At 41.4% G+C, this 27,868-nt stretch overlaps 1 protein-coding gene across 4 annotated transcripts in view; it reads right to left on the reverse strand.

Moving 5' to 3' along the window:
• The window catches only part of SAMD12 (sterile alpha motif domain containing 12), a 492,848-nt gene extending 488,065 nt beyond the window's left edge, over positions 1–4,783 (reverse strand). For all 4 annotated transcript variants that reach the window (XR_003120918.1, XM_025395203.1, XM_025395204.1 and 1 more), the window contains exon 1: positions 4,642–4,783. Coding sequence is in view for 3 of the 4 variants with exons in the window: in XM_025395203.1 (XP_025250988.1) it covers positions 4,642–4,654 (13 nt within the window). In the remaining variant the exon portion in view is untranslated. The remainder of the gene's footprint in view (positions 1–4,641) is intronic.
• Positions 4,784–27,868: the final 23,085 nt, after the last annotated feature.

Consider the following 27,868-nt stretch of genomic DNA (forward strand, 5'->3'; position numbering starts at 1 on the left):
ACCCTACTGTGAATTGCACATGCGAGAGATCTAGGTTGTACATTTTTTATGAGAATCTAATACCTGATGATCTGAGGTGGAACAGTTTCATCCCAAAACCATCCCCCATGGAAAAACTGTCTGCCATAAATCTTATCCCTGGTGCCAAAAAGGTTAAGGGCCACTAGTGTAGAGGGAGGCATCCCTGTGACGGGTAAGTTCACTGCTGGGTACGATATTAGCAAGCCCACTTACTCTCCAACCCAAAGTCAGAAAAAATTACCCACTATACCTTTGTGATAAAAATGATGTTTTTATCTCCCATGTGACTCCTTTTACTCTCTGTGATGCAGTTCTGAATTCAAGTTGGGTACAAAGTCATCATTTATGGGGCTGCAAAGCCCAGTGTTTACCATGACTGCTTCTATTTGTCACAAGTGTTTGACGCCATCTCACTTCCCATTTTCCCAGTCACTGTTATTATTACTTAGCCTTACAATATTTTGGCGATGGGTAGTTTCTGCACTCTCCTACAGGATAAAAAACATAGAACCTGAGCACTGAATGACTTATCAGAAGATCTTTGGTAAGCTAATGTGTTCACTGATGATGGAAAATTCAGATTTCTTAATATAGATGTCATTCAGAGCATAGAGTCTTGCATTTGACATGTTTTTCTTGGGGAGAGAGGTGAGTGCTGAATATTGGAAATTATTTTTCTGCCATGTGAGAGGTGCTATTCTGTTAGACCTGGAATAGAAATTACCATGTACAATGTCCATCCTCCCTACTTTTTTCATAAATCTCTGAGGATGAAGCAAGAAAAGGAATTGGGGATGAGGGGTAAAAAACCCTTCTCTAGATCTAGGGACTCGTGCATTTGTACGTCATTCATGAAACAAATGACTGTGGGCCTCCTAAGTGCCAGGCACCATCCCTGGAATACAGAGATGAATACAAAGATGAATACAACACTGTCCCCAATGAATCCACATTTTTCTTCTCCCTGAATAATACTGCAACCCACTTCCGTTAGAAAACATCAATAGGCGCAACCATCTATACATAGTCTGTCCATAGAGAATGGAATAGTTTGGGGTCCCTGCTACCTCCTTCCAAGAGGTCCTAGTTCCTAGTCCTGCTAATTTGTTTCACAAGACACTGTTTTTGTTTTTGTTTTTTTAAAAAGACAATGGATGCCAGTATAATCCTAATCCAAATGCAGACCATAAGATCGTACCCTGTTCTGTGGCTGGAAAGCACACTTGTAAGCTGCCCATAAATGCAAAGCATGGGTCGCAACCAGACTAGGAGACATAGATAGGACGTTGCAATTAAACTAAGAAGAAAACATAACCCAGGGTAGTTACAAAACAATAAACAAAGGGCACCTCTTTTTCATCTTAAACACACAGCTGCAGGTTCAGCAAAATGAATGAGAGAACTACTTGCTATTAACACTTTTACAAATTCAAGTTCAAGTTTACTTAAGAAAAATGTTACACATAGTAAAAAACCTTCTAATTTGTTACTAATTAGAAAAACTGGCCGGCATGAATAAGTGAAAATTCAGGATATAAAACACATGCCAATTAGTATAGCTTTTCTTAAGAGAAGGGATGTGAGTACGAGTGATATTTACTTAGGATACAGGTTCCAGACACCCTTCCAGAAGCCCCCTCCTTTATTTAATCCTCACAATGTTCCCAGGAGGTAACCAGTAGTGAGCCCATTTTTTCCAGATGTGGAGACTAAAGCTTAGATGTTAAGTAATTTGAACTGTATTTTCTATTCCAGTTCCTCTGGCAAAACTCCTTATTCTCTGAAGCAGCATTTCTCAATGAGTTGGGTAAACTGGTCATTGCTTGACCATGGCTTGGCAACATTATATGGGAAGGCCATGCACTGCAGGCCATGATTATCTCTGGCCATGGGCACAAAATACCAATAGCAGCCCCCAGCAGCAGTTCCTACATATCCCAAATGTGCCCAGAGACAATGTCACTCAGCAGTAGATGTAAACTACTGCTCTAAAAGATTTTTTGGGCATCAAGACAAAAGACTGAAGAGAAGGGCACTTCAAGGTGGGCGGATCACGAGGTCAAGAGACCGAGACCATCCTGGCTAACACGGTGAAACCCCGTCTCTACTAAAAATGCAAAAAAATTAGCCAGGCGTGGTGGCGGGCGCCTGTAGTCCCAGCTACTCGGGAGGCTGAGGCAGGAGATTGGGGTGAACCCAGGAAGCGGAGCTTGCAGTGAACCGAGATCATGCCACTGCACTCTAGCCTGGGTGACAGAGCAAAACACCATCTCAAAAAAAGAAAACAAAAACAAAAAAAAAAACCTCCCGTCTTCAAATCTGTCAGAAGTCCCTGATTGTATGGCATTTAGGCTTCCAAGAAAGCCCCATGTACCCTTATAGAACCAGTTACAAAACCTCCATGAATATATTTGCCATGCAATGAATGAGCACTGAGTACCTATTATGGGCCAAGTACTGTGCTATAAGCTAGGAATATAAAGTCCAAGTCTAACCCGCAAGGGGGTTAGAGTTTAGTAAGAGGTAGATTAAGTATGATAAGTGTTAAGATAAATGTGAGCAGGAGGCACCTCCCATAGACTGGAAAGAGTGCTGAGAAGGCAGAAGAGAAAGGAGGGCTGGGACAGGTTCCCAGAGCAAGTGACATTTCCCCTGAGGCTTGAAAGACCAAGTAGGAGTAACCAGGAAGAGACTGGTCCAGGCTGACCTCTTTGCAAAGACAAAAGATAAGAATCATATTTGCAGTTAAAGTTAAAAATACTTCCTTCATTCTTTGAGACCTCACTGTGATTCAAACTCAGGATCTCCTGTTTACTAGACAGGTACTTTAATCAAATAAGTCACTAGAAAATAAACTCTCCATAGTCCACATGTACTTCCTTCCTAAGTTCTTGTTTTTGTAAAGTCTGGCTTCACTGGTATAATCACCCATCAGGCAAGAAATAAGACGAATTTATACTTCTTACAGTGGACAAGAAATTGTTTTCGAGAACAGTGTGGACTAGCAACAAGGGGGAGTGTCCCTGTCTTGGGGACACAGGAGTGGTGAAGAGGAGAGATCATAATCAGTGCCACCTGATGGGTGACGTAGAAGGGATATTTAAGGAGTACGTCAACACATCCTTGGTCTCAAGCTCAAGATGAACTTTATCTCGGCTTTTGTTTTGTTTTTTTGGCATCTTAAGTCTTGACTCACTATCAATCATAACGATACAAAAAAAAAAGAGAGAGAGAGAGAGAGAGAGAGATTCTCACCCTACTGGTACATTTGCACCGACAAGAAAACCTAGAAAAATCTTGGTTGTAAGAGAGAGGACTTCATTTTTGTTAATAAAGTTAGGAAAGCTGGAAGTGGCTGGCTGAGGATCTCTGAACCTGAGATAGCCCAAAGGCAAGTTTCCCGAGTTTATGGGCGCTGAGTGTAGGAGCTGGGTTGTTGCTACTTCGGGTTCTTAAGACAGTCGTTATAAGGGGAGCAAGAGTCAGATTAGTTCAGTTTCTTTCTCTTGGGGCAGGGAGCAGAGGGAGGAGCAAGCCAGCCCTTGTGGTTCCTTCTGGTCTCTAGCCTACAAGGAATAGGCTCATTTCCCCCTTGGCAAGGTGCCTAAAGCAGCTGGCAAGCATGCCTCCTCTCCCTACCTCAGTACCCCCTCTGACCTGACCGCACTCCGAAACCAAAATTCTGTAGGTGAATGCAGGCTCCCATTTTGTCCCACAATCATTTCATCATTTAGGTACAGCTTGACCTCTAATGTGACATCACAAACGCTTCTGGTCCACAATCTTTTTTTCTTCTTCAGAAACTACCCTAAACAAGGAAGTTTGTGTTCCAAGGTAAGAGAATCGGAAATGAAAAACTCAGGATCCCTCACGAACAGCCCGACCCTGCTTTCAACCAGGAAGTTCAAAGGAGGCAGGACTGTACGGTCAAAACTGCAAAGTCGAAGCTCAAGACTGTAAGAAGAAAGTGGTCTTCAAAGAAAAGGATTCACCCAAATCGAAGAGGTTGTTGCACTTCTTTTCCCTGGCTGATTACATTTCACGTCTGTAAACTTTGCTAAGCCCGGGGCGCTGGCTGTATAAGCAGAGACAGGTGTAGGGACACCTCTACCCTCTGGATACATCTGCGGCCGCCGCTGCTGGGTGCACAGGACGAAGGGCCCTCGACCCAATCCCAGTCCAAGCTTCCGGATGACGCACCTGGGCCGGGGACCTCTCCCACGTGAGGGGGCCAACCACGCATCCCCAGCCCTGGGGCCACCCAGCCCGCTCCGGAGGGAAGGGGCAGGGAAAAAGGGCATCTCGGGGCCAAACCTCATGCCGGATCCTCCGGCTTTCCCCCCATTTCCAGGATATCGTTTCGCATCAGGGACACTCGTCTCCACACCTCCTACCTCAAAGTCTTGCGCACCTACCCTTCACGTCTCTCCAAAGCAACTGAATTAAAGCGCCTACTGGCCTTGGCGGCGCAGGTGAGTGCCAAGAGGTGAAGGAGGAAGGGGCCCGCTCTCCGCCACCCCCTTTCCTCGCCTCCCCGCGATCGCCAAGCTTCATCGGGGATGTGTGGCTTGGGGTGCGCGGGTTAAGAAGGAGCTTAAAAATGCCCCAAGCGACCCTTACCTTCCACAGCCATTCTCTCAGAGCTTCCCTAACGCATGCATAATTTTCTTGGCCGAGGTACTCCTCCTGCCCCGCGCTCCCCCCCTCCTCTCGCTTTCGCCTAAATATTCTGAGCTTATCTGCTCCAGGACCAACCTGCCGCGGTCACGCAAAGCGAGGCAGCCGGCTCCGGGCTTGGCGCGCGCAGGGCGTCCTGGGAAGTGTAGTTCCCTCCCTTCACTTGGACTCGGGAGAGCACCCCGACTCCAACGCGGAGGCGGCGCCTGCCCCCACACTCGGACAGCAGCTCCAGCTTCAGCTGACCAGACCGAGTAATCTCTCCTGGGGATGTTGTGAGGGGACCCAGGACGCCTGGGGTGTGGGATGGGGGGGGGGGGGGTCCCGGGAAGCGGTGTGGACTACATCTCCCAGGAGGCCGTGCGCTGAGATAGCTTCGGTGCTAAGAGTAGGGACCCGTGATTGAGCCCGTCCCTGTCCATTACAAGGGGGTTGGCACGTAGCAGGTGTGGTGAGGTGGGCAGGTGCCGGTCAGCAGTGTGATGAGCTCCCCCGAGCTCGTCCGCGGGCCTCTGCCGCAGGTACCGCCCCCTGACCTCCTGAACCACCATTTAGTAGGGAGAGCAGAACCACTGTCCGCCTGTGGTTCTCCACCTGGGCCAGAGAGCGCTGCCCAGGCTGAGGTTGAAACTTGTTCCTTCGCACCCTGAGATGTATGGGTTTTGTGGGGGAATTCCGCCGGTTGATACAGCCGTCTTCTGATCCTACAGGGTGGTTCAGGTGGCTAAATACTTGGCATGGGGGTGTAGGGGAGGAGGAGTGGCTTAAACCCCAATAGGCAACATCGCCAAGGGGTTGTTAGGAACAAAGTCGGAACCAGGATTGTACCAGAGGAGGTCAGATGAAAGCCTGCCTGGCTTCCAGGATAGGAGGCTTTCAATTTGGCTAGCCTTGGAGCCTGCTGACAGCCTTTGATAGGGCCTAATAATTAACAGTGCCTTCCTTCAACTTCTGAAATCAACTTCTGAAATCACCTTCCTTCAACTTCTGAAAACTACGTCCTAGCTGTAGGTGCTGGGGATGATATAAGCAGACAGGATAAAGGGAATCACGTGGATAGCAATACAATTCGACAGCTGGTAAAAATTAAGTTTCTAAACATTTTTTCCTGCATATGAAAATACGGATACAGTTGTGGCTGTAAAGGGTAAGGGAATGGCCTCAGGAATAAATCTGGCTCAAGACTGGATTGACTTTTAAAGGCCTTCAGTTTGGAAATGCATTTGGTACCACATCCACGCAGTCACCCGTATATAATGTTAATCTCTGTAAAATAAGGAAGTGCAAAAATCGGATTCTTCCCGTGATGACTACTTAGACATTTTTGTCTGTCTTGGTCATTAGCCAAAAAAAAAAAAAAAAAAAAAAATCTCAAAACAATTTTGTTTCTGAGTGTATACATGCACACCTGTTGTTCTGGTCACTAATTACATGCCTAGTCCTCCTATTGGGTAATATATAATAATAACACGTGTATAGGCGTGTTAAAGAATACCTGCGTATAACCATTAAATGCTCTTGTTGATACTTTAGTTCTGAGTCCATGGAGCTGTGTAGAAGTCAAAGCTAAGCCTCCCTTTTAGGTACAGTAGAGAGAGACCCATTCAGTGAGACATAATTTCCATGAGAAAAAGAATTTTCCAACCTTATACACAGCTAAGCATTCTAAAACCTGGAAAGAACCGAAATCCAGGTGCTTACCTACTTTATGTATATAAAATCACCAAAGCATTAAGTATTTTCTTAGATTGAATGAATATGAACGAAAACCATAGGACAGGTAGTATCAATGGTTCTCAACCTTGGCTGTGCATCAGCCTTTTATAAATATTCCTAAGCTTTATCTTAGTCTTACAGAATCAGGGCTTATGGGGGTTTGGGTAGAGGCACTTAGGTTTTAAAAACCTAGAGGTGATTCCAGTCTTCATTGAGGATGAAAACCATTGGTCTGTTTCCAAGCTTTTAAATATGTGGGTGATATTAAAATATAAAAGTCACTGAAATCTGTTGTTAATTTTAAAACTTCATCTTAGCTCAAGTCTTTAATATTTTTCCCAGTGATGTGCATTCTAGACGAGTTTTATTTTTAGTATAAATAAAATGTGAAGGAGATGTTAGTTTCAACCATATGAAATAGCCAATGTTTGAACATTTTTAAAACCTACAAATAGAGCAGTTTCATGTGGTTCTGCCTAATAAGGGATAAACAATAGTTGTGCAGAGGTTTTCAATTCTGGCTGAATATTAGAATCACCTGGGAAGTGCTAAAGAAAAAAAATTACATTTGTCACGAGAATGTTTGAAAGAAAAAGACACAAAATACCAACTCTTGGCAAGATTGTGAAGCAGTAAAGACTCATATATTGCTGGTGGTGTGCAAATTCACAAAATTACTTTGGAAAACCATCTGAAACATTGAGCTGAATATATGCTTATGCTGTGACCCAGTAGTTCTACTCCTAGGTTTACACCAAACAAATATGCATACACATGTTCTCCAAAAGACATGTGCAAGAATGTTTGTGGCTGTATTATTTTAATGTTTCCCAATTGGAAAACAACTCAAATATTTATCAACAACAGATTGGAGAGATGAACTCTGGTATAAACAAATAATTCCATATAGCAGGGGTCAACAAACTAAGAGCAATGAGACATTTATTTTTTATGGCTCACCAGCTAAGTATGATTTTTATGTTTTTAAATGGTTGGGAAAATACAAAAAGGTATAATTTTCAAAACCTGGAAATTATATAGACATACTTACATAATATCCTCAATTTTGCCTCTTGTCCTACAAAGCCTCAAATATTTCCTACCTGATCCTTTACAGGGGAAAAAAAAAAAAAAAGCTTTCCAAACCCTCCTATAAAGTAATGAGAATGAAGGAATTACAATTGTATACAACAACATGATGAGCCACATATATTAATCGATTGTTGTTAACAGATTATCCCAATGTTTAGTGGTTTATAACAATACCCATGTATTGCTTCAGTTTCTGTGGGTCAGTAATTTGGGCACAGCTTAGCTTTTGCTTTAGCATCTTTCACAGACTGCAATCATGTATTGTTTAAATGACTTATTTTTAGTCTTTTTTTTTTTTTTTTTTTTTAATCAACAGCCAAGTACAGTTCCTAACAGTTAAACCCAATTTTAGTAAGGGGCAAAGTCCAGACCTCATCCCCTACCTCTCATAAGCCAAATTCTGTGTTCATTATGATACTATTATTTGTTCCTTATAGTATATAAGCACTTCGAGTGCTGGAACTGAGTCTTATGCTTCATATCTTCCAGATTCTTGGTCACAATTGTGGTTACATAGTAAGTATTCAATAAATCATTTATTATTACTATTGTTATTTTTTTAATCATTGTTATAAGTAGCGTTTGTTGGGAAATTGCAAGTGCCAAGCTCTGTCTAAGCACCTTGACATACATCATCTCCTTTAATCACTACAATATTGTCAGATATCACTATTTTCCAGATGAGGAAACTGAGGCTCAGTGAGTGTAGGTAATTTGCCCCATGTCCCAAAACATGAATTGTAGTAAGGGGATTGACGTCTACCTAAGTGTAGAACTTTGTGATATTACTCTATACAGATTTCAATACTGATTACATGATCACAAATCTGAATTCATAAGCACTTGGCCAAATAGGAATTGTCATTACTAATAAAACGAAGGGTTTAAAATATTTTAATATCAGAAATTGTGATATTTAGAATGATTCAAAAATTTCTGAATATATCAGAGAGCACAGAAAGGGAGGGAAAAGCCCGTTACCTTATAGTGAATTACATAAAAAAAGAAATATTGAGATGAGGCTACAGATTTCACTGGATTCTAAGATTTAAAGTAGTACATATAAGTACTTTACTATATTTGTTGTTCTAACTAGGTTGCTATACTCACAAGCCTCTACAGAAAACATTCATAAATCTCAAAAAGTAAATAGATTATGTTTCTATTCTGTTCAGGGAGATCTTCTAAACTTAACCAAAAGGATTCAAACCCTAAAGACTAAAATTTTTACAGGAAGGAACTGAGAGGAAAAAAAATTTTTTGTAATTAAGATAAAAAATAATAACTCTAATCCTTGAGTCATGAAAAAAGTGCCAACCATTCAAGTTATATCAGGCTTCCATTGGAGGAAGTAAGCATATTTCAGGGAACATGATTTAAGCAAAAGCCTCGTTGTTTTTGCTTAAATCACATTGTGTACAATTAAATCACATTGTGTGTTATCTGTATATTGATAAGTTGGTGATATTCTATAGCATCATTCTTCTAAACTATACTTTCAAAATCGGACTTAAATTATGTGTCCAAAATTTGAGCAGAATCTATCTACCTTTGTATTAACTGGTTATCTGAATATTTGGCTTCCATACTCAAGCTTCATAGACATACAGAGCTAGATTGTAATCCTGACTCTCATTTACTTGATGTTGGTTATTAGCTAAGTTCTTTGACATTTCTGTGTCTTGGTTTTCCCACGTGTATCATAATACTCTTAATTGTGTAATGTATATGTTACCTAGCTCGCAGTTTGGTGCTCAGCAGTGACTGAGAGGGTATATACAGTGTTGTGAGCTGTCCTGGCATATAATGGACACCCAATAAGTGTTTGTTCTTTTCATCATCCATGGAAGCCTGAGAGGCCATTCCCAAAGAACATGGATATAATTCAGTTAAGCAGTAACAAGGGCCTCAGGATACTTGCCAGGTGTGGAGTAAGTCTGCCCAGTTTGACTTGTAGTTAAGTCACAGAATGAACTTTAACTTGATCAATGCAGAGCCTCCTCTGACTGGCAGGAAAACATGGCTGTACCATGGAAGAGCAGTGTCCTGGATCCTTGTCCCTTTTTGAATAGGTTTTGTTGATAGAAAAGAGTGTGGGATTATTGTGGGCTGTAGTGGCTAGCTGCATACGATCTTTCTGTGTTCTGAATTTCCTACCCTGAAGTATTAGGTTGGTGCAAAAATAATCGCAGTTTTTGCCTTTTTAAAAAATGATAAAAACCGCAATTACTTGTGCACCAACCTAACAAATTTGCAGCAGCTCTTCTGAGCAGAGTTGTCCCTACTTCCCCCAACCAGGGGAAATTATAAACTGTGCGTAAAAGCATAGGAATGGTCATCTGGAATTACTTCTCATCAGTACACATCAGCACAAGAGAACACTAGAAGAGATGCAACTTATTTCACAACTGAACTATTCTATGCCAGGTGGTTAAAAACTTAAGGTGTGATGGGCTCCCTTGTACTACTACTTCCAAAATGACCAGAAATCTTTACTAGGCAGAGATGCTAAAGCTGACCGCTTACTGTAGTTATTTCACCAGTCCTTTCCCTTCCCTTCTGTTCCTCTGTTAATAATTATCTAATATACTTTATATTTTTAACCATTATATAGGGTACAATAAGCCTTCACATACATTATTGCATTTTATCTTTACAATGGCTGTGAGTGGATAGTATTTACTTCATTTTATAGGCATGAAACAGAGGCAGGGCAAGGATAGATGATGAGACCAAATTTATACACCCAGACAGCCTGAATTCAACACTTGAGACTTCCGCATTCAGTACTTTTTTCATTCCATCTCAGTGCACTTTCTCATCAGGTGTAAAATTGCAACTTACCCTATTGGCTTCCAAAAATACATTGAAATGCACTCTGACATGAAGAATCTCATTTGATACCAGGCATTTCAACAAAATCCCACCTTAATTGTGCAAAAGAACTCTCTAACAGTGAAACTTTTCTTGAATGAGCTTAAAGTACAGTGATCTTAATGGAAGAATTTAGCTGGAAGATATTCATCTTCAGTACTCTTTAAGTCTAAGCTACGGTTTTCTCTCACTAAGACCATTTCAGCAGTTTACTAATTAGTCTATCTGCCACACAATTCTTCCCCAGTGCAGCTTTTCTCCACGAGCAAACAGAATGGTATGACCCAAATCTCATCATCTCGCTCCAATTTGAAGTCATTTGATTGCATCCCTTTGCTCTCTGGTTAAAGTCTACAAGCCATAGCAAAGTTTTTCTTAGGCTCCCTTTCTGGGTTAGTTTTCTCCACAACACTCATATCAGTTTGTGGGAATATATTTATTATTTTCATTTAAATAGTGTCAGTACCCCCATTGATTCCATGGGATTAAGAATGGACTCTGATTTTGCTCCCCTTTGATCTTCCAACCACTAGCACTGTATCTGGCCCACAAACTTAATACATGTATTTTGTGTCTATAAGAACTGTCTGACTGAAGGAGCAAATGAGTAAACTACTTGATCATAAATGTGTTTATTTTTCCCGATTAAACTGTAAGTTAATATTTTGGTTTTGTTTGTGTTAATGTTTTATACTCTTATAAGTAGCCTTCTTTTTCTAATCTAGAATCTGTTCAGAAAGGACTTAGAAGCAAGTTACTCTAAGTCCTATCATTTCACAGTTGAGGCAGAAAACGAAAAAAGTTTGCCAGAGTCACATCATAGCAGAACAATGTCTAGAATCCAGGTTCAGGCTAAGGTTCTTCGTTGGTGGTTTGATTTTTGTTTTTGTTTTTGGAGGGTGTGGTGGGGAGAGATTTCTGTTGCTCTGGGCTCAGTTTGGCTTGGTGGCTGAAATTTCAGTCAAGGAGGCTGGGGCAGCTCTGCTCCTCACTACAGGTTTTTGAGTAAGCTGGGGAGCTCTGCCCCAGGCTAAAGGGGCAACAACAGCTAATGGCAGAGGAGCAAGAGAGAAAAATGAAATGTGCAAGGCTTTTAAGGCCTGCCTCAGAACTGCAGCACTTTCACTGCTCTTACATCACTTATTGAATCAAGTCATGTGGCCAATCCAAAAGTCAAGGTGTATTAGTTCATTCTCATGCTGCTAATAAAGACGTACCTGAGACTGGGAAATTTATAAAGGAAAGAGGCTGGACCAAAAACTTAAAGAACCTTTTCTTTTTAGGAGACCATATGCTTTCTTGTTCTTCCTGTGGGAGAATAAAAAACCCACATGTTGTGGTGTTGCACAAGGGAAGAATGGAGTTGGGCTTTTGTGGGTAGAGATGAGAAAAGTCCATCCGTTGTCAGAAAGTAAGAGTCTGGGGAATTCATGCAGTCAGAGCAAGACGAAAGGCTCTGCAGGTTCTGATGACAGATTACTGTCCTCATAAACCTGAAGGCATGATCTAGGGCTCAATCCTAATGTCTGAAAACTCAAAGAAGTAGAAGAAAAATGAGACCTAGGTGATAATTTAGATCGCAGCTGGGAGAGAAAGGACGCAGCACACCCAAGATGTGCCTTGTGAGATAAGGCAAGCATCAGCATGGTGCAGCCCTGGGTTTCACCTTTGACTGGCCTTTTCTGGCCTATGATAACTTTTAGTGAAAAATGTGGCATCGAAAGGTATTTCTGCAAGGTCTAGTTTTATTCAGGGATCCTAAAAGCTGGAAATGTGAACCTTGTGGTGCTGGGGAAAATTATTGGCTAATTTTTGCCCCACAGTTTTCAACGCTAATGGAGTAGTATCTGTTAGGTGTCTTAGGTGATGTGGTGGTTCATTTGTTAAGGTCATCTCTGCCTTCCTTGGAGAACCCTTCTATGGATGCTTAGAGGTTCCTTATTCTCTTCCTCTGGGCTTGTCTCAAAAACAACAACAACAATAGGCTGGGCGCGGTGGCTCACGCCTGTAATCCCAGCACTTTGGGAGGCCGAGGTGGGTGGATCACAAGGTCAGGAGACAGAGACCATCTTGACCAACATGGTGAAACCTCATCTCTACTAAAATATAAAAAATTAGCCGGGCATGGTGGCACCAACCTGTAGTCCCAGCTGCTTGGGAGGCTGAGGCAGGGGAATTGCTTGAACCAGGAGGCGGAGGTTGCAGTGAGCCGAGATCACACCACTCCCCTCCAGCTGTCTCAAAAAAAATAATAAATATATAAATAAACAAAATAAAATGAAAAACAATAACAAACATACAAAAAGCCTCCCCAAAGCTGTGGTTTCTTATGGATGCTGCCTTACATGTGCTGGATATGTTAATTGATACCACACAGTGATAGAGTAGAAATACCCTGGACCCTGGAAACATAGATCAGAGGTTAAAATCTGTATCTTCACAAACCAGCTGGGTGAACTAAAGCAAAAGGATTAACATCTCTGGCCTTGGTTTTCTTGTCTATAAAATGGACAATATCCCTCACCAGGTCTTTTTGAGGACAAGTTATCTATCTATCCAACAAATTATCCCCAAACTTAGTGGCTGTGGTAGTTCGTTTGTGATGTCAACTTGACTGGATTAAGAGATGCACAGATAGCTGCTAAAGCATTATTTATTATCAGGCCTTCAGTAGACACTGAGCCTGTCCATCATCTGCTGAAACGGAAACCCAGGTGGTTTGGGATTTGATTCGAATGATTGAGTTGCCCCAGGTGTGTCTGTGAGGGTGTTTCCAGAAGGGATTGGCATGTGAGCCTGTGGACTGAGTGGGAAAGATCTGTGGGTGGGCACCAATCAATCAGTGGGGTGTCTGGATAGAACAAAAAGGTATAGGAAGGGCTAATTCACTTGCTTCTAGAGCTGCCCTTAGAGCTGCCCTCTCTTCTCCTGCCCTTGAACATTTGAACTGCATGTTCTCCAGCTGTTGGACTCCAGGACTTATACCAGTGGACCCATGGGCTCTCCAGCCTTTGGCTTTGGACAGATAATTACAACATCAGCTTCCCTGGCTCTGAGGCCTTCAGACTGGGACTAAGCCGCACTACCAGCTTTCCTGGTTCTTTGGCTCACAGATGGCCTATCGTGACTTCTCAGCCTCCATAATCTAGTAAACCAATCTTCTAATAAATTTCTTAATTTATTTTCCTCTCTCTCTGTGCATATATATATATATATATATATATGTTTTGGTTATTTTAAAATGTACAATGAATTATTGTTGACTGTAGTCACCTCTATGTATATGTATAGATGTATATATACACACACACATACAGAGAGAGATGAAAAGAAATGTATATATCCTATCATTTCTGTCTCTCTGGAGAACTCTGACTGAAACAGTGGCTTAAAATAAACATTTATCATCTCACACAATTTCTGTGGCTCAAGGGGTCTGTGAGCAGCTTAGCCGGGTGGTTCTAGCTCAATGTCTTTCATAAGGTCACAGTCAAGATGTCACCCAGGGCTGAATTCATCTGAAGGCTTGGCTGGAGCTGGAGGATCTGCTCCAAGGTGGCTCTCTCACGCACTTGGAAAGTTAGTGCTGGTTGTTAGCAGGAGGACTCAGTGCCCCCACAACATGGACCTCTTCGTGGAATGGCTGAATTGTCCTCATAGAGGGACAGTTGGCTTGCCCCAGAGAGGGTGACCCAAAGGGGGCAAGAAGGAAGCCGCAGTACCTTTTATGACCTGGTCTTGGAAATCATGCATTGTCACCTCCAGCTATTCTACTTGCTACAAGCAAGCCACCAAGTCCAGCCCTCAAGGGAATGGGAAATAAGTTCCACTTTTTAAAAGAAAATTTTTGTGGGTACATAGTAGGTGTTTATGTTCATGGAGTACATGTGATATTTTGATACAGGCATACAATGCATAATAATCATAGGAAGATAACTGGGGTATCCATCACATCAAGCATTCATCATTTCTTTGTGTTACAAACAGTCTAGTAATACTCTTTTAGTTATTTTAAAATGTACAACATTATTGTTGACTGTAGTCACCCTGTTGTGCTATCAAATAATAGATCCTATTGATTCTATCTAACTATATTTTTGTACCCATTAACCATCCACACTTTCCCCTCCTCATCTCCCTACCCTTCCCATGCTCTAGTAGCCATCATTCTACTCTCTATTTCCATGAGTTCAATTGTTTTAATATTTAGTTCCCACAAATATGTAGGAATATGAGATGTTTGTCTTTCTGTGCCTGGTTTATTTCACTTAACATAATATTCTCCAGTTCCATCCATGTTGTTGCAGATGACAAGAACTCATTCTTTTTTTGTGGCTGAAGAGTACTCCATTGTATGTATGTACCACATATTCTTTATCCATTCAACTGTTGCTGGATAGACACTTCTAAATCTTGGCTATTGCTAATAGTGCTGGAATAAACATGAGAGTGCAGATATCTCTTCAATATATTGATTTCCTTTCATTTGGATATACACCTAGAAATGAGATTGCTAGTTTTAGTTCTATTTTTAGTTTTTTAAGGAACCACCATACTGTTCTTCATAGTGGCTGATTTACATTCCCATCAACAGTGGAGAGAGTTCACCTTTCTCTACATCCTTGTCAGCATTTATTATTCCCTTTATTTTGAGTAAAAGCCATTTTAACTGGGGTGAGATGATATCTTATTATAGTTTTGATTTGCATTTCTGTGATGATGGTGATATTGAGCACCTTTTCATATACTTATTTGCCATTTGCACGTCTTCTTTTGAGAAATGTCTATTCATATCTTTTGCCTGTGTTTTAATTGGATTATAAGATTTTTCCTACAAATTTGTTTGAGCTCCTTATATATTCTGGCTATCAATCTCTTGTCATATGGATAGTATGCAAATATTTTCTCACATTCTGTGGGTTTTCTCTTCACTTTCTTGATTGTTTCCTTTGCTGTGTAGAAGCTTTTTAACTTGATATGATGTCACTTGTCCATTTTGTTTTGGTTGCTGAGGCTTACTTTTTGAAGAGGGTGTATAAGAATTTGTGGACATATTTTGAATCAGCACAAGAGGCCACATATGTAAGATTATTGTAATAAAATAAGTGTGGAGTAAATGAATTGATTATTATTTGGAGGTTTAAATAGTATCCTGTTCTACTGTTCCCCTCTAGTAGTAGCAGTGCTTGGTATATAACAGACCTTCTTGCTCTTGTCCCCCAGGCTGGAGCACAATGGCATTATCTCGGCTCACTGCAACCTCTGCCTCTCGGGTTCAAGCGATTCTCCTGCCTCAGCCTCCTGAGTAGCTGGGATTACAGGCGCCTGACACCATGCCTGGGTAATTTTTTTACTTTTAGTAGAGATGGGGTTTTACCATGTTGGCCAGGCTGGTCTCAAACTCCTGACCTCAGGTGATCCACCCACCTCCGCCTCCCAAAGTGCTGGAATTACAGGCATAAGCCTCTGCGCCCGGCCAACAGCCCTTCTTAAATAATGAACAAAATGTATTGCTTGTTCTTGTGTTAAGCATTGGGCTAAGCATGTTAGATGATATAGCTCATTTCACCTTCACAATAGCCCTGGGAAATGGGTCCCAGTCAATTGGTATCCCAATTTTACAGAGGAGGAAACTGAAATATGCACAGATAAGTTAAATAATTTTTTTTTAGATATTAACATGGAGGACTTGATGGAGCCAGGAATTGCTCTCAAGCAATCAACCCTAGGATGCAGCTTTTAACAGCCTTACTCTTGGTGTTTACACCAATCAAGGCCTCCAGAATTATTCATGTGAAATACTCCTGCCTCTGAAACTTACTTGTCTAGGACTACTTTGGAGGTGGGAGAAATAATGCCTGAATGGTTATGCCTATATCTTGAAGCGCTTCTTTCAGATTTAGACTACTTTAATCATTCCCAGCCAAAATTTTACAATGTGAGGGACAGGAATTTCTCCTTCATTCTTTCTTTTTTCCATCATTTGATAAAACACACCCACAGCCCTTCTCCTTTCTTCTGTTCTATACTTTAGGCTTCTCCTTGAAACTTTGTTGTTCTTCCTGTGGCTGCATAAGAGTTTGAAAACTGCCAAATTAGATCATCTCTAGAAGTCATTTCCTGCTTTACCATCTTATGAGCACATGAGTCCTCCCTGTTCCCCATCAGTACAGAAGTTAGTGACCAAATCCAGTCAATTCTGTCATCAACAATTGCTCTCTTGGCTCTCCCTTTCTTGTCCCTTAGCCACTGTCCTCATTCTACGAATCTGATAAGAACCGAAATCGACACAATGTAGCATTCCCTTAACTGGGCCAGGACTCTCACTGCCAAATTATCTTGTGTCCAGTGGCCACATAAATCCTCAAGAATGTCCTCTTTCATCTGCCACTCCATTGTTCAAACAAAACCCTTCAATTGTTTGTGTTGCATTTCTCACATGGGGGTCCCACAGATATGAGTACATATCAATAGACACGATTTGGAGAATACAGTCTAAAAAAAGTTAAGTTTTTCCCTTTACTAATAGAATTTCGAGGTGACTTTGATATGCTAATGTGCAATATGAGTCTTCCTGAAGGAGAGATAATGTAACCAAAAGGTTTTCTCTCTTGGGCTTGTTGTGGGCAAGCACAGGTTTCAGGTCATAAAATTCCCTTGGGTGGTCATTTTAGAAGTTGTTTCTTATCACTAATATCTCTTCCCTGACACTTCTCACTTGGTGATGAGGCCCCTACTCACTGTATTGTACCTTAACACGTGAAAGTCCGGAAAGTCACTGCTCTCTTTCTCTTTGACTGTCTAACCCTCAGTGTCCCAGAACCACCACTTCAGAATATCAACGTATGTTTGTGCGTGTATACATATACATAGCTTTCTTTACTGAAGGACTGGGTGATTTTATTTATTCATTTTTTCTTCTTATTTATTTGTTTTTGTTTGTATATAATCATAGGATAAAAGTGCAATTTTGCTACATTGAATTATTGCATTGTGGTGAACTCAGGGCCCTCAGAGCACCCATCACTGGAGCCATTCACATTGCACCCACCAAGCAATCTCCAATCATCTACCCCCATCCCATCCCCTACCCCTCCAAGTCCCCATTGTCCATCATTCCACACTCTGCTTCCATGTATACCATACTATTTAGCTCCCACTTAAGAGTGAGAACATGCAGTATCTGTCTTTCTGTGTCTGAGCTGTTTCACTTAAGATAATGGCTTCCAGTTGCGTCTATGTTGCTGTAAACCTGAAGGACTGGTTAATTTTAAAAGCGTGTTGTTTCACAGGGAAAAAAAAAGTTAAAAATCATGTACTAAAAATATAACTTCCCCTGGTCCAAAAATGTGTTTGCCTGTGTGTATGTGCATTGACTGAGAAGTCAACCCTTCACTACATGGGTCCTCTTTGAACACATCCACAGTTTTGGATCTGACTGCACTGCCATTTACTGGTTTTGCCCTTTTATCCCAGAGAGACTTATCTTCTAGACATTCCCGGTAAAACTCTGTTCATATCCTGGAAAATCCCAATACCTACCCACTGAGTCATTCCAGGGCCCATTGTAATTTCCCGTATTAAGATAGTTTCCTAAATGCAGATCATTGAGTTTAGAGTAGCATCCTGTGGTTTTTATTTAAATAATTAGTGATTTCTTTTGATAACCCAAGAGTTGCAGAATGGTACAGGATGAAGGTTCTTGATACTTCAGGTTCTGCAGCAGCATCCAGGTATGCATGTATCACCCAAGGTAGACCTTTCTTTTTCTTTCTTTCTTTCTTTCTTTCTTTCTTTCTTTCTTTCTTTCTTTCTTTCTTTCTTTCTTTCTTTCTTTCTTTCTTTCTTTCTTTCTTTCCTTCCTTCCTTCCTTCCTTCCTTCCTTCCTTCCTTCCTTCCTCCCTTCCTTCTCCTTCCTCCCTCTCTCTCTTTCTTTCTTTCTTTCTTTCTTTCTCCTTCCTCCCTCCCTCTCTCTCTCTCTCTTTCTCCTTCCTCCCTCCCTCTCTCTCTCTCTTTCTTTCTTTCTCCTTCCTCCCTCCCTCCCTCTTTCTTTCTTTCTTTTTTTTTTTTTTTTTGCAACAGAATCTCATTCTATCACCCAGGCTGGTGTGCAGTGGCACGATTATGGCTCATTTCAACCTCTGCCTCCTGGGCTCAAATGATTCTCATGCCTCAGCCTGCCAAGTAGCTGGGATTACAGGCATGTGCTACTGCACCCAACTAATTTTTTGTATTTTTAGTAGAGACAGGATTTCACCATGTTGCCCAGGCTCGTCACAACCCCAAGGTAGATTTCTTTGGGGATTTTCTTGAAGATATACACCCCACAAAAAAAAAAAAACCCAACCCCAACTATTAGATTGGTTAGAACAGCACATAACTTACTCTAAAATTATTTTAATCCTCAGGGAGAGCACAGTCTCTCTAAACCCTAATGAAAAGCAAAGTATTTTCTAACTACTTGGTAATTTACAACATAACTTTTTCTTCCTTTGAAGGCAGTAGATTTCATTATTATGCAGAGTAATATTACATTCCTTCAGTGCTTTCAGCATGTATCACTTTGGGCCTGATGGTAAAAGAGTCATATGCCTCATAAAGATTTCTTCCTTAGTCATGTGAAGAGAACATTTGAAGGACTATTCAGACAAGTAAGCAGTAGGCACTATGCTGGGCACTAGAAATGAAAATATGAATACTACAAGTTCCCCCAACTGAGAGCTGACCTTAAAAGGCATTTATCCACTTACTTGTTCTACATCACATATATTCTGAGAACCTACTATATGCCAGAGACTATGTTGAGTGGTGGGGAATGCCTTAGACTGGGTTCCCTGGAATTCAACTCTGAGACTGAGAATTGTGAATTGTGTGTGCAAGGTTTATTAGGGAATATTCTTCAGCAGTGCACCTGAAAAAAAGTGAGGATGACAGAACTGGACAGGGAGAGAACTGATGATTAATGCAGTTACAACTGAGACCTTGTCCAGTCCTAATAGGAGTTGTCCCAAAGAGGGAAGCATGTCAGGCCTTTGTACGCCCATGCCATCCAGTCATTGGTGGCATATTCTCCTTGAGAAGGGCTATAGTCCTGAACAAGGCAGGTTTTTGAAGCCTCGGCAATGCTGAGTGAGGGATATAGTTTGAACTATCAGCCATTGATATTCCTAGTAGCTGGGAGATTAGGAGAAATCTGTGTGAGAACACAACATCCACTATTGGGCTATAATAGGGCAAGGATCCATGCATGCCTTAGGAAGCTGAGAGTCCACCTGAGGAGCCACAGCAACAAATGAGCAAAAGCAAGTGCAGAGAGATAAGTGTAAGAGTGTGGGAAGTGATCTGAAGACACACAGCAAAGACATCTAGCCCAGTCTTAGGGGTCATGAAAAGGATTCCCAGATGAGGCAATGTCAGTAATGAGACTGCAAAGGGGAAGTGGGTATGTGAAGGGAGTTGTGCAAAATGCTAAAGGGAAAGTCTTCCTGATAAAGGGAACAGCATGTGCAACAGGGTAGGCAATGTGAGAACATGGCATAGGAGCTTCTTACAGAGTGAGGAATGGCTGGAGTGGAAAGTGCAATAGAGGAAGTGGTGCAAGGGGAGGCCAGGGAGCTGAGCCACACCCTGAACCTTAAGGATGGACATGAAGAAGCAGGCATGACAGTGGGGGATTTTATCTAGATTGTCCTGACAGTCACTGTTTCCAGCTGAAAGTTACATGATAAATTCTGCACTTCGGGAAGATCATTTTTGGCTGCAGTGTGGAGAAAGGATTGGAGGTAAAAGAGTAACACAGGGGGACTCCTAAGAGTGACCGTGTCGGTGGCTGGTTCATTAGTTTCTGGTGAGAAATGATAGTGATTAAAATGGAGGTATGTCAGGTGGGACAGAGCGATGGATGGATTTGAGAGACATTAAGGAGGCAGAATCCATAAGACTTGAGTGATTGGATATGGGTCATTAGGGAAAAAGAGGAGTCAACCTCAGATTTGTCTTTGAGCCAGAGCAGGCTAGCAGTGGTGTGAAGCACAGAGCTCAGAGTGTCAGACTGAAACCGGGGAACCAATTAGAGCCATGATAAAACAAGAAAAAAAAAATCTTTTTATACAGGGACCCATTCAGGAACAAAAGAGAAGGTTTATGAACCATACTCTTCATACAAATAATAAAAACATAAAATTCTAAGGAAATAAAATATGCATTCTTACAGCTTAAATTACCTTAAGAAAAATGTCAATGAGAAAATTGGCCCTGCTTTTGGCCGCTAAAATATTATTATGGGCTGGGCGTGGTGGCTCAAGCCTGTGATCAATCCCAGCACTTCGGAAGGCCGAGGAGGGTGGATCACCTGAGGTCAGAAGTTCAAGACCAGCCTGACCAATATGATGAAACCCCGTCTCTACTAAAAATTCAAAACTTAGCTGGGCATGGTGGCATGCACCTGTAGTCCCAGCTACTCTCCTGAGGCAGCTTGTGTGTGATTTTGGTCCCTCTTTGCATAGTGCTTAGACCCCATAAAGACCACTCTAGACCAGGTGTGGTGGCTCACGCCTGTAATTCTAGCACTTTGGGAGGCCGACGTAGGCGGATCACGAGGTGAGGAGATTGAGACCATCCTGACCAACATGGTAAAAACCTGTCTCTACTAAAAATACAAAAATTAGCTGAGCGTGGCAGCACATGCCTGTAATCCCAGCTACTCGGGACACTGAGGCAGGAAAATTTCTTGAACCTGGGAGGCGGAGGTTACAGTGAGCCGAGATCGTGCCACTGCACTCCAGCCTGGTGACAAACCTAGGCAATGACTCAAAAAAAAAAAAAAAAAAAAAGCGCTGTAGAGCATGTTCTTTTTAACCTGGATGCAATCCTGCAGGTAGGAATTATTCTATTCCCAACTTACGAAGCAGAAACAGAGGCTCACAGAAGTGAAATAACTTCACTTCCCTAGTGGCAAAGTTGCTTCAAGACTATTCATTCCGGCCAGGCGTGGTGGCTCATGCCTGTAATCTCAGCACTTTGGGAGGCCAAAGCAGGTGGATCACCTGAGGTTGGGAGTTTGAGAGCAGCCTGGCCAAACATGGCAAAAACCCATCTCTACTAAAAATACAAAAATTAGCCAGGCATGGTGGCAGGAGCCTGTAATCCCAGCTACTTGGGAGGTTGAGGGAGAGAACTGCTTGAACTCAGGAGGCAGAGGTTGCAGAGAGCCGAGGTCGCACCATTGCACTACAGCCTGGGCAACAGAGCCAGACTGCCTCAAAAAAAAAAAAAAAAAAAAAAAAAAAAAAAAAAAAAAAGATTGTTCATCCCATTCACTGCTCACTGCTTCCTACATCAACCTAGGGTTCTCTCTATCTGCTGGGTCTGGGTTTGTCTATCTGCTTAGAAGCAGAAAACTGAGAGGTCAGATATTGCCTTGCTACCCTCAGCTACCTGTCATAGGCCATGTACCCTGGAGGTACTGGCCACCTGAGCATTTGTGTGTGTGTGTCATAGTCTTGCTCTGTCACCCAGGCTGGAGTACGATAGTATGATCACGGCTCACTGCAGCCTCAAATTCCTGGGCTCAAGCAATCCTCTCACTTCAGCCTCCTAAGTAGCTGGGACTACAGGTGCGGCTAATTTTAAAAAATCATTTGTAGAGACAGGGCCTCACTATGTTGGCCACACTGGTCTCAAACTCCTGGGCTCCAATCCACCCACCTTGGCCTCCCAAAGTGATGAAATTACAGGTATGAACCACTGTGCCTGGTCACACCTGAGCATTCTTGCTTCCTGACTGCATGTAGGCTGCTGCTGGGGTCCCTTCCCTGGAACTTCCTACTGGCCAGGTTTTGTGTTTGGGTTACTCGGAGCACAGAAGCAGAGCAGGACAGGCAGAAGTGGTTTCTCCAGATACAGATTCCTATGCTTTGTAGGATCTGAAAAGCTTCAGTTTTACCCAGGTCCTGAGTTATATGTTGTAGCCACATGAGCTAAATGACTCCCTAAGCCAGCCATATTGTCACCGTGCAGGATCAGATGACTCCACCCTCAACTAACGAGGGGAGGGGAGTAGAGGGGAGAGGCTCATTTTGAAACTGCCTCTGTTGGGGGCCTTCAGGTTGCAGTCCCTGGCCACACAATGGTCTGCCATTTGGCAAGCACATCCAGTGTTAGGTTTTCAAATACAATGATAAGGGAGTTTCTATTTTCATCTGATAATTATAAGTAAAAGATGCAATTAAATATGATTGCAGATTAGCTTGAAATAGATTTTCTGGCTGTAAACATACATGTACAGATGTATGCATTTCAGATATATCCATTAATATTTCCACAAGCACTTCGTAGTCTTGATTGCTGTGGGTGGTTAATACAAAGTTTTGTTTCTTTTGTCTTCTTTCTTATCACGTTCTCCTCTGAAATCTGCCTCTATCCTGGGCTGCCTTATCTACTTCCTGAGTCCCATGATATTTTCTCTGAAATGACCATAAAAATTGAGCAAGAAACTGCCTTTGGCATTTATAAATACTGACTGTAAGGAATCACAGAATGCTTCTAATTTTAGCTGAAAATGTAATAATAATAATGATATAAACAGCTACCATTTATCAAATACTTGTTATTAACCAAACTCTGTGCTAAATGCTTTACATACACTAACTCAATGTACTGAGATTAAATTATATTACAACACAAGGATTTTGCCACTTTTGTAGCAGCAATTATCCATTGCTATGCCGTCTCTGTTTTCATTGCCTTTATCTGACCTCTGAATTGGACACTCTGTGCAGGACTCAAAATGCTGATTTTGCAACATCTCCTACACCCTCTGTGAAATGGAGAAGATGCCCCTTCTTACACTTTGATGCATTGCCTTCAGGTCCATGTCTCTTTTGTTTCTTTCTCATGCTGCTTCTGTTCTTGGAGATCTCTTCCATCTTCCTAGAACCTTCCCCAAGGTCATGTTTCAGGCCAAGCAATCTTCCAAAGGCACCGATTCTGAGTGATTTCCCACTTCTGACACATTCCTATAGGAGAAGGCATATTTTGACAAAAGCCTCAACTGCAAAGCTGCCTTGTATGGGTCTAGAAGAGATAGGCCAGGTGGCAGATGATGCCTACTTCCCAGCACAGCCCTGATGACATCTCTCCTACCCTGCTCCTTAGGCACAGGCACCACTGTAGTAGGAAAAATCTTGAGTACCTTCTTATTTTGTTTAAGTTAAAATTAGGTTGCCATGAATCTTATTTCACAAACACATGAGTACAAAAAAATCATAGTTGTATGTAGAAAATCCTAAGGAATATATGTTTTAAAAACTGCTGGAAATAATCCATTAGTTCACAAGATCACAGGATACAAGATCAATGTACAAACATCAATTGTAACTAAATACTAACAATGAGCAATCTGCAAATGAAATTTAGAAAACAATTTCATTCATAATAGCACCAAAAAGAATAAAATACTTAGGGATAAATTTAACCAAAGAAGCGTGAGACTTGTATGGTGAAAATTATAAAACATTGGTGATAGAAATAAAAGATGGTCTCAGTAAGTGGAGAGAAATTCCATGTTCATGAATTGGAATATGTTAATTCTCTCCAAATTGATCTACCGATTCGACTCAATTGCTCTCAAAATCCCAGTGTGTGTCCCACTGGGACTAGTTTTCTGCCTTCATGAGAAGCCCTATGATCCACTCTCTGGGCCATCATGTTAGCCAGAGCTGGGCCAGAGTTGGTTTCCTCAGATGCATATCTTTGTGCTAAGTAAAAATTGAAATGTTTCCATTGAAATTGGTTTTCTAGTTATTTATTGTAGCCAAATAAACTAAATGTAGCTAAATGAGGCCCCTGCATCTACTGAGTAAGCAGATATTATAACTGCCCATGGTCAGAGGGGCTCAAAACATATCATTTAGAAAATGAAAGGACAAGCCACAGATTGATTTGCGAAAACTTGGAAATTTTTATCTGAAAAAAGACTTCCAGAATATATCACAAAAAACTCTTGCACCTCAATAATATAAAGACGAACAACCCAGTTAACAAATGAGGCCAACACTTAAATAGACGTTTCATCAGATAAGACATATGAAGGGCCGATAAACACAAGAAAAGATGTCCAACATCATTAGTCACTTGGGATTTACAAATTAAAGCCACACTGAGATACTACTTTATAAGCACTAGAATGGCTGTAATTAAAAAGAGACAGAAGCAAGTATTGGGGAGGATGTGGAAAAACTAGAACTCTCACGTTGCTGGTGGAAATGTAAAATGGTGCAACCACTTTGGAAAACAGGTTTTATTTTAAAAATGCTACCATATCACCCAACAATTCCATGCCTAGGTATCTACCCAAGAATAAATGAAACTATGTACCCAAAAATCTCATTAATGAATGTTCATAGCATTATTATAATGTAAAATTTCCAAAGTGGAAACAATCCAATTGTCCATCAGCTGGAGAATGCATAAACAAATGTGGTATATCCATATAATTGAATAATATTCAGCAGTAAAAAGATTGAACTACTTACATATGCTACAACATGGATGAACCTCAACAATATTATGCTAAGTGAAGGAATCCAAAAAGAAAAGACTACATAATATATAATTCTCTCTATATAAAATATCTAGAAGAGGGAAATTTATAGACATAAAGCAAATAAGTGGTTGTCTAGGATTGGGGATGGAAGCAGACACTCACTACAAAAAGACACACAGGGACTTGGGGAAGATGAGAATGTTTTACAATTGGATTGTGATGATATCTGCACATCTGTAAACATTTACTGAAAATCATTAACTTGTATTCTCACAATGGATGAATTTGATACATTTTATGCCTCAATAAAGCTGCTAAAAATTAGCATAAAAATGAGAGTGCGAAGAATAAGTGGAACAAATTTGGTAATACGTTGATAGTTCTTGAAAATGGATGATGGATATTGAGGGTTCATTGTAAGTTTTCCTTTTCACCCTTTGTGGATATTTGAAATTTTGATGATAAAAGAATTTAAAAGTAATTTTAAAAGAGGAAATATCGTAGTACTTTATTTTCCTTACATGAAATTAAACCTGGTTCACATATTATGAGGCTGGAGGAAAATTTAATCTCAGTCATTATAGTGGTCTCCTTGTTCGGGTAACTCAACACTATGGGAGGCTTATGTGGCACCCTCAAAATCTTCAGGCCATTAGTTCAAAGTGATATAGTCATTATTTGGCATGAATGAGCCTTAGGAAGAAGTAAGTAATTTATGCCAAAGCTGGACCCAGGAATCTTTTCGGAGGTCTGTGGTACTCATGGTAAGGGCAACCCTCCCTCAGTCCCCACGACGTTCCTGCATGGTCATTCCCCTCTGAATCTTGGTCCCTTTGTTCCCAAGAAGAAGTGTGACTTCTTACACTAGTTACTGGGTGTAACTTCTCCCATCTCATTCCAGTTTTTTTTGTGTGTGTTAACTCTTCCCTGGATGTATCCTTTCACAATGGCCGGGGAAATAGTTCAACTTGCAGCCACTTTTTCAGGTTGTGCTAATGAACCTGAGGTATGGGTATAAAAAACATTCTCTAATTTAAAATGTGTGTGTGTGTATGTGTATCGAGTACAGAGAATAATCCACAGGTAACTCCCATCTTCAAATTCATCTTTAACATGCAAGCCTTAGTGCATTTTCTTATTTAATCATTCATTAAACCAATATTTATTGATCCCCTCCAAGTAATACCATGCACTGTTTGAGGGACTGCAAATACATCACTAAACAAAACCAACAAAGACTTTGCTTTTATGCAACTTAGGCTGCAGGGCTTATGTTTTCAAACTTTAATGTGCATAAGAATCTTGTGGATATATTGTTAAAATGCAGATTCTAATTTCATAAGGCTTTGAGAGTCTGCTTTTTTTTTTTTTTTTTTTGAGATGAAGTCTTGCTCTTGTGACCCAGGCTGGAGTGCAGTGTCACGATCTCGGCTCGCTGCAACCTCCACCTCCTAGGTTCAAGCAATTCTCCTCCCTCAGCCTCCTAAGTAGCTGGGATTACAGGCGTCCACCACCACGCCCGGCTAATTTTTGTATTTTTAGTAGACAGAGTTTTACCACATTGGCCAGGCTGGTCTCGAACTCCTTACCTCAGGTGATCCGTCCACCTTGGCCTCCCAAAGTGCTGGGATTTCTAAGAAGCTCCCATGTGTTGGCCATGCTGCTCGTACACAAAACACACTTTAAGTTGCAAGACTCTAGAGGGTAAAAGGTGAAAAACATGGAAAACACAAGTTAACCATTCACAATTTTCTGTACTAAATTATTACTAAACTCAGTCAAATGTGGTGGCACATGCCTGTAATGCCAGCACTTTGGGAGCCCAAGGCAGGAGAATTGCTTGAGCCCAGGAGTTCAAGACCACCTTGGGCAACATTGCAAAACTCCATCTCTACAAAAAATTTTTAAAAAAATAGCTGGTGTGAGGCACACGCCTGCAGTCCCAGCTATTTGGGAGAATCACTTGGACCCAGGAGGCTGAGGCTGCAGTAAGCCATGATTGGGCTACTGAACTCCAGCCTGGGCAATACAGCAAGACCCCATTTCAAGCAAAACAACAACAACAAAAACCCCCAAAATATCATACTCTTCTAAAACAGCCAAGTTGCTCAGCACTTTCCCAGCCACTCCTAGGTGCATTGTAAGAAGATACAAGGTTACAGGAATTCTCCTTCTAGGAATCCATTTTAATGAACTCATTGGAAAGGCAGACAAAAGTATCTGTAGAAGGAATTTCATCACAGCATCATTATAACAACAAACAGTTAGAGAAAGAAAAACTCTAAATATCTGTATTAGTTTCCTGTTGCTGCCGTAACAAATTAGTTTAAAACTCACGGCTTTAAATGACACAAATTTGTTCTCCTACCATGCTGGAGGTTAGAAGGCTGAAATCAGGTTTTCACTGGGCTAAAGTCAAAGTGTCAGAGCTAGGTCCTTCTAATGACTCTGAGGGAATGGCTTTTGTCTTTCCATTTTTTGCTCTATTGGCTGCCCACATTCCTTGGCTTGTGACCCCTTCCATCTTCAAGTACATCAATTCAGTCTTTTCTGTCATCACATTGCCTTCTCTTCTCACTCCAACTCCTCCTGCATCCCTTTTATAAGGCCTGCTGTGATTTCATGGAGCACTTGTGGACAGTTCAGGATAATATCCCCATCTTTTAGCCTTAATCTTTTAGGCTTAAGATCCTTATCTTAATCAGGTATGCAAAGTTCCTTTTGCCATATAAGGTAACATTCATGGGTTCTGGAATGTGGAGCCTGTGATTAGGATGTGGACATATCTGGAGACCAATATTCAGTGATATGATTGTATGTCCTGTTCCCTTCAAATCTCATGTTGAAATGTGACCTCCAATGTTTGAGGTGGGCCTAGTGGGAGGTGTCGTGTCATGGGGATAGACTCCTCAGAAATGACTTGGTGATCTCCCTGTGGTAATG

The sequence above is a fragment of the Theropithecus gelada genome, chromosome 8, assembly GCF_003255815.1.
Source record: "Theropithecus gelada isolate Dixy chromosome 8, Tgel_1.0, whole genome shotgun sequence".
Lineage (NCBI taxonomy): Eukaryota > Metazoa > Chordata > Mammalia > Primates > Cercopithecidae > Theropithecus > Theropithecus gelada.